The 8358-nt window shown below is 34.1% G+C and overlaps 1 protein-coding gene across 1 annotated transcript in view; it reads left to right on the top strand.

Moving 5' to 3' along the window:
• The first annotated feature begins 5950 nt into the window (after positions 1 to 5950).
• The window catches only part of LOC130051297 (uncharacterized), a 5083-nt gene continuing 2675 nt past the window's right edge, over positions 5951 to 8358 (top strand). The window contains exons 1-2 of the mRNA XM_056153143.1: positions 5951 to 6213; positions 7595 to 8358. The exon at positions 7595 to 8358 is cut by the window's right edge and continues 2675 nt beyond it. Of these exons, the coding sequence (XP_056009118.1) occupies positions 7641 to 8358 (718 nt within the window). The 5' untranslated portion in view covers positions 5951 to 6213; positions 7595 to 7640. The remainder of the gene's footprint in view (positions 6214 to 7594) is intronic.

Consider the following 8358-nt stretch of genomic DNA (forward strand, 5'->3'; position numbering starts at 1 on the left):
ATAGGAACTATAGGGTAACAGTATCAAAATTTGTGAATGTTGTGGTTCTTAACCCCCAGAGGAACAGGGCTTCAACTTTAAATCAAAGTAAAGAACGCAAGACCGGGACTGGTACCTCTCAAACATTTGAAAAAATTCCATACCTCTGCTTCATATAATGCTGTTTACATTTAACGAAACAAATTTTCTGTATTGGAATTAAGTTTTGAACATAGGAAGGAGTACATGTTTTGTGAACTTCTTCTATTATGTCTGGTATCTATCAAAGAAAGGTGAAGGTGTGATGCAGCTCACCCAAAAGACCCTTGCAATATATCCATGCGCGCTGCACCCGGTGACTTAGGAAGTTGAACGAAGTTCAACTCACAAAAATGATGCAGTATTTCACGAATCTTCCTTAATAACTTTCTGATACCTACCAGACAAAGTGCTTCCATAGTCATGATAACCAAAAGTTGTGATTTTAAACCCCTGTAATAATTGTAAAATTATAGCCCTCTGGATCAGGGGTTCTGTTGCTCATATAGTGAAAAGGCATACATCTTTTTAAAAAGATCAAAGTCACTGATTAAAAAAAGTTTAATTTAATCTGAGAAATATTTATCCGGTCTGCGCCGGAATTTTCAGGTTCGACTGTCGGAATATAGTGTTTCTGCGGAAGTTTACACGATTTAATATTCCGTTTTGTACTTTATCATGATAATTAATTCTAATGCACAAATGTAATGCACCAAGATACAGAAATAATGCATAATAAAATAACAAGGTTGAAGGGTTATGACAATTCATCATAATACAGTACACATTTTAAAAGCATCTTGGCATTTATAATTTTAAATACCAAATATAATCACTTTTCCGGAGAGAAAAAAAATCAGAGGTCCTGTGGTCCGAACCATAATTTTATGAGGCCGTTGTACATGTATTTCTTGCACAAATGTGTGATGCTCAGTTCATTGAAACGTAAATTGTCTGTTTCAGCAAGAGAGATATGTTTAACTCTAGATGAGTTACCTTTCTTGGAAACGTTTAACTGCACTCAAATGCAGTTTCTTTTAAATCTTAAAACTTGAGGAAAAGAGAGGAGTATTTCTATACAGAGGTTAGGGTATAATATTAACTCATTCCATCACTATCCAGGACTTCGATTTACATCTCGTAAGCCTTTGTTGTAGGTGTCATCTTTCTTACTTGGGATGGGGTGTCACCTCAGAATACAGATTCTAGATTATGGGAATAATTATTCTGCAATCAGGTCATATTTGCGTTTTGAGACCACATCTGTTCTGAATACAGTACCCACTTTCCAGGTATCAGCGGGGGGGGGGGGGGGTGGGGGGGGGTCGGTACGTGACCCATTTTTCGGATCCCAGGCAATGCGTTCGGTAACGTACTCACTATACCTGTCCCATATGATTAGTTCAGTATTGGTACCCACTATCCATATTCTAAGTGATGTATTCGGTATTGGTAGCCACCGTCTAGGTCTCAGGTGGTGTGCTCTATATTCGGTATAGTACTCCCTATATACAGGTGATATTTTCGGTATAGCATTCACTATATACAGGTTATATTTTTTGGTATGGTACTCGCTATATATACAGGTGATATTTTCGGTATGGTACTCGCTATATACAGGTGATATTTTGGGTATGGTACTCACTATGTACAGGTTATATTTTTTGGTATGGTACTCGCTATATATATGTGATATTTTCGGTATGGTACTCGCTATATACAGGTGATATTTTTTGTATAGTACTCACTATGTACAGGTTATATTTTCATTATGGTACTCACTATATATATGTGATATTTTCGGTATGGTACTCGCTATATATACAGGTGATATTTTGGGTATGGTACTCACTATGTACAGGTTATATTTTTTGGTATGGTACTCGCTATATATATGTGATATTTTCGGTATGGTACTCGCTATATACAGGTGATATTTTTTGTATAGTACTCACTATGTACAGGTTATATTTTCATTATGGTACTCACTATATATATGTGATATTTTCGGTATAATACTCACTATATACAGGTTATATTTTTGGTATGGTACTCACTATATACAGGTTATATTTTTTGTATAGTACTCACTATATACAGGTGATATTTTCGGTATGGTACTCACTATATATATTAAATATAAGTGATATTTTCGGTATAATACTATATACAGGTGATATTTTCGGTATGGTACTCACTATATACAGGTTATATTTTCGGTATGGTAATCACTATATATATATATATATATATATATATATATAAAAGCACAAAAACCCAACAACACCCTACTTTCTTAAAGTGTCGGATCTGAGAAGATACAAGGCCAGTAAAGAAATTTATAAAAGCACTGAAAAGGCCACGACACTGTTGGTTATTTAAAACTCAAATTTTCGACGCAACCCGCGTCTTTATCAAGAGACATATCTTACATAAACAAATAACACACAAAAACGACAAGTATCGATAAACTACATTGGTGAGAAGAGTGATACACTATTGTACTGAGTGATAAAAATGGTGGTGGTTACGTTGTAAAGCGTGTTTACTGACTATGGTTTAGAGAGTTTGTACCATGGTCGGGTCGGGATGAAAATAAAATTATTCTTGAAAAATTACAGAAATCAGAAAAATTTAGAGGGAAAACTTACAAAACAATGTGATTATGGAATAAAATGGTGGGAAGATAATGATATGGAGTGATTAAGTTCAAAACAATATTAGGTAGTCCATACCATTGATGATTCGGATATGGTGAACAGTGAAAAATAATGATTGCCAGAAGAACACGATTAAACAACAAACAAAGTCAATCAAAGGACACTGATCTAGCATTAAAATCAACAATCGAATAGGTGAATGGGAGAGAAGTCTAAGGAAAAAGATTCAATATTATTTTTCAAGGTAATATATTTTTCAAGGTCAGACAAATTGAAGCCGCATTCTAGAAATTCTGATATCGCAACATAAAGAGCTATGCGAATCCGAATTTATGTTGATTTAGAATAATGTTTTACCATAGTTTAGAGGTCTTAAGATGATATATTAATAAAATACTAGTCTTCAAGGTCAATACATTTTTTTCCTTATTATCATCCCCCCTTTTTTTATTTTAAAATTTTAAAAATGAGAGGGAGAGAGAGAGAGAAAGAGCTATAAAATTTCATAATTATAATGATTTTTTATGATGTTCTAACATAATTAGGAAGTATTGAAGGTCAAACAACAATCGCAATCCTGGGAATCCTCGCTATGGCTAAACAAGTAACTCAAGGTTAAATAAAGGAACTCAAGGTCAGAGCCTTGAAACCGGGGAAACGAATTGTATTTATATTAATCAAACAAAATAAGATATCTTATCGGGTGAATATATATATATGTGATATTTTCGGTATGGTACTCACTATATATACAGGTGATATTTTCGGTATAGTACTCACTATGTAGAGGTGATGTTCTAGTATAGTACTCACTATACCACAGGGTTTTGACAGTCTGAGCAAACTGGTATATAGAGTATATATAGTGATGGTAGCTAACAAATCAGCCTTAAACTTCTCGGTTGCTTGCTTTAAACTCTCAAAACTCCGGTAATTATCGTGATAATGCATTAAAAAAAGTTCTCAGTCGAAAACCAGAATGTTGTTCTTTCTTGACATACATAAATCGTTTACCTGATTTCGCAGAAGCTTTGAAAAATAATTCCAACTTCCGAGAAGTAGATCGCCGTCGTTAACCCCACACCGTATTCTCCATGTAATTTTTCTTCATTACGTTGGTTTTTACGCATCCGTCATCCATATCAGTTCATCTTAGGGTTACCTATTAAAATATAACGGGTTGTGTCCACCCTCACAATATTGAAATGACTGTTGGTCGTCTATTTCGGGAGATCAGATTCATTTTCACCAGCTATCAGCCTTCGAGTTCAAACGGCAATCTCTCACCAGAGGGCGTATTACGCTGCGCTACAACACCTCTGTCAACGTCTGAATGTCAAGATTCTTGGCAAAACTTATTTCTACCTATTGCATAATAAAGTATGATTTTACAAGTTTTAGTGTTAAGCTTAAAATCTTACAGTAAGTTCACAAAAACAACGAATTCCATGATTATTCTAGTGTTATTGGATGAATGAATATTTATATAAAACCTTTTAATTCGCTCAGGTGTCTCATATTTACCAGCTTCTACGTTTATAAAATTCAGACAAGTGTTTGATTTGCTTAGATATGATCATTACAGTTTGATATGCTAAGTTAGTTTTAGTACGTTTTGATATGATTTTTAGACGTTGACAGAGGTATTTGTGGAGCGTAGCGGGAACGATAACTCTTGGTAGAGATTGTTCAAACGGGTCGACCATATTGAAATGCATTATGGGAGTTCAGCACTGAATGACCCAAGTTTAAAAGGTGCAAGACGATTGGATAATATTACTACTTTTGCTGCGGAAATTTAGTTTAAATATCGGCTTCAAATATGATTGACCCGTTTGAACTCGAAGCTAATAGCTGATGAAAACGAATCTGATATGCCGAAACGGACGATCAACATTCGTTCAAATATTGTGAGGGTGACCACAAGTACCTATATTTTAAAATATAAACTTAAGATGGACTGCAACGGATGACGGATGCGTAAAATCCAACGTAATGAAGGAAAATTGCATGGAGCAAATGGTCTAGGTTTAACGATGGCAGCCGGAAGTTGGACTTATTTTTTCACAGTTTCTGTGAAGTCAGGTAAACAATTTATTTATTACAAAACAGAACTTTATTCTGGCTTTCGATTGGGAAAACTTTTAATGCATTATCACGATACTGAAGTTTTGAGAGTTTGAAGCAAGCATCCGAGAATTTAATTAGCTTTTTAATTAGGTCCCTTTACTCCTATTATATATATATATATATATATAATTTTGCTCAGATTACGCCAAAAACCTTGTGCACTATACACGTCTACCATCCGGTCGATTTTAACCAATGCATGAATTTAGAGTTACTTCCCTTAGACTATCTTACATTACAAGTGGCATTCAATGTGATGATGCGTTTTAATTAGAAAGTTTGAATCTGGCTGTGCTTTTTTATTAGTGCTGTAATAAAATATATCACTTGAAAATGTTTACTTATGATATAATTAGTTTTTTTTCCCAGTTTATTTGAATTGAAATATTTATAAGTGGTGGCACTATGACAGCAAAGGACATATCTAGTCCTAGGAAGTTAGTTACATGTAAAGATTCGGGGGCTTTGTATTCCTGACCAGTATAGTCAGTTATACTGTATAGCCTGCTATATGAACCTTGTCCTCGCGACTGAAGTCGGAAGAGTTTGGTTTAACCTCGCCGAACTTTATATCATTTTATATGATAATGCTGCACACTATAATACAAAGAATATAAACTAAATAAAGGTTAGGCTTAGTTTTTGGAATTTACTTCTAAAATTCTGAACAAATTAAATTTTTAACAAATATTGAACTTCAACTATTTTAATAACTTTATACATTCAGGGTATTTGGTTTACAATTTTCAAGCCAAAAGTTTTATATCAAGGAGACTAGTATATTTACATGCATTAAGGTAGACTAAGTGCACGTCATCAGGTTCCATGAATGAAAGGATTCTGCACTTTGTCATTTTTGGAACTTATATTTGACATTCATATTTTGAATTTTCCTCCTGTTGAATTTTGAGGGAAAAAAGATCATTTTGAAAAAGTAATGAAAAATCAAAACAACAACATAATAAAGTGTACTTGAAAGGCTAAATGTATGATATAATGGATTGCGTGGAGGCTAAATGTATGATATAATGGATAAATGTATGATATAATGGATAAATGTATGATATAAAGGCTAAATGTATGATATAATGTATTGCGTGGAGATTTAATGCGTCTTTCCTTTTGCTATGGGTGCACATTTTTTCATTATGAAAGTATGGATTTCCCTGTATTGTCCAGTAATGGTGAACTATTTCCAGCGATAACACGAAATTTAACTTAGAAAAAGAAACATTCGCAGCAAATAGGTTATTCAAGGAATAAATGCAGTGACGGATCCAGGAATTTCTAAAGGGGAGGACGCCGTACATTGCTGGGTGTCTGGGGGCTATCTTGAGGCCCCTAGTGGACGGAGGGCGAAGTCCTGGTAGAGGCAAACCCCCTGAAACTACTGAATTATGAAAAAGTAAGACGTATACATTTAATTAGTGTCTGAGAACATATTTCTATAAAAAGAAATGGATTATATTTGTGAGAATGGAGGGGTGTGTACGGTGCTGGATCTCCCACTGAATTGTTTGTTGCTTGAAGATGGAGGTGGGATTTATGAAAAGAATATTTTTTTCTTTTCAATTTGACTGAAGTAAATGCATGAACCTATCTATCTATTCATCCATACATGTACTAGCTTTATGTTTGGAAAGGCCGTGCATAGCGTCAGATTGACGTGTTTTAAACACCATTAAATCTGATTTTAAACAAATTACTACATGTATCAAACTTGCAAATGTCACGGACATTATCTTGTTATGAGTTTTGTATTCGTGGTTAGGGGACGAATTTTCAAAATTTCGACGATAGTTTTCTAAATCACCATAATGGCAAAATAGCAAGGAAACGTAAATTTAGGGAGATGGTTATGATACACGCGAACATTTTAGATATGTGCAGTGTCAACAATGTTGTTTCTGTGTTTGCCACGCGGGCTAGGTTTTTAGGGAATCCTTGTATAACCTCACATTTTCGGCATTCCAGTATGAGAAACACTATGATATACATGAAGACGACCTAAAATTCCTCGTAAACTTACGTAATGTATCCTTATCCATACAAAAACTCCACTTCACAAGATTGTACAGCTCCACTCGAAAACAAGCCGAGTATTATTTCAGCGCTTATGTAATGCATAAGTATTTGAATGCTAAAGTGCAATAGAAACTGTTCAACAGAAATTTGTATTGCTTTCATATCATTTTGAAATTTTCGGATTTTTAAAGATATGAACAGAGTAATAAAAATTATTCTGAGATTAAAGTATCTTTTATCTGTGATTACATAGGTTTATATTCCCTCAATCATATTCAATTCTACATTTTAAGTATGAACGTTTTTTTTTTTACTAAACCAAAAGTTTATTTTCGAGAAAACCTTTCCGCCAAATCCAGACATCATTTTCCTTATCATCAACTTTATCCGCATTTAATGAATAATATTCTTTTTTAAAAAATTCCTAAAACCCCAAATATTATATTAAATACATGTAATTGATTTGTTTTGCTGCGATGAATTTACATGATAGAATTATAATTGTTACATTTAAATTGGGGAGAGTTTTCTAAGTTGATAGAACTTTTAACTACTCGCTCTGTATATTAATACAATAAAATATGTTCACATTAATTTCACACAAATTCGACATAACAAACAATACACACATACTTTATAGCAGAATGCGCATTGTGCGAACAGATATTTTTGACACGAGCTGTATAATCATCTCGCAGATCAGACTATTTTTCGTTGAATTGGAGTTTTTAAAAATGTCATGCGAATTCCTTTATTTTCAGTGTATAGGAAGTACATGTTAAGTGCATAAACACTTACTTTTCCGTGATGGAGAGTGATGGTTATTGTTATGTAAATCAAAGTTTTGTAGAGGATACCTATGAAGCTGTGAGTGACTTAGACTGTGAATACGAAAACACCACCGATAGAAATTCTTTCAGGGAGAGTCCTACGTTAGATGAAGACACGATTGACCTTTATTCGAATTCCTGTAAGGAGGAAAAGTCATCCCAATCTGACACGTCTGAATATAGTGATCTTTGTTACAGCTGTCCCGATATTTCATTTGAGAGGACTATTAGAGAAAAACGCCGTTGTTCCTCGTGTATCGATGTTACTAAACATTACACGTTAACGAATACGCCAAGGAAACAAACACGGCATGTCACGTCATCATTATGCAACGTTCATTCCTACATTGACGTTGAGGATATCTTTGGCAGATTAAGTGTAAGTCCTTCTAATCGTATAAAACGCAGAGAGAGGTCACATGACACATCAGAGAATCTCCAACTCTATTGTTCTGGAATGACAGTAATGGACGAGGATAAGGTTGTTGTGGTTACCAAATCAGGTGAAATCCTAGTGTTTGGAGATTCTCGCTGCATCACATATTTAGCAAAATTTACGGAAATATTTGAGGATGTTACTACGTTGTCAAAAAACGAAATTGCAGCATCATGTGGATACTGCATTAAATTTTTCGAGATTGAAGAAAAGAAAATTGTAGAAATAGAAGAGAAATGCATAGACTACCAATATTCCG

This window comes from Ostrea edulis, chromosome 1, assembly GCF_947568905.1.
Source record: "Ostrea edulis chromosome 1, xbOstEdul1.1, whole genome shotgun sequence".
NCBI classification, from domain to species: Eukaryota; Metazoa; Mollusca; class Bivalvia; order Ostreida; family Ostreidae; genus Ostrea; species Ostrea edulis.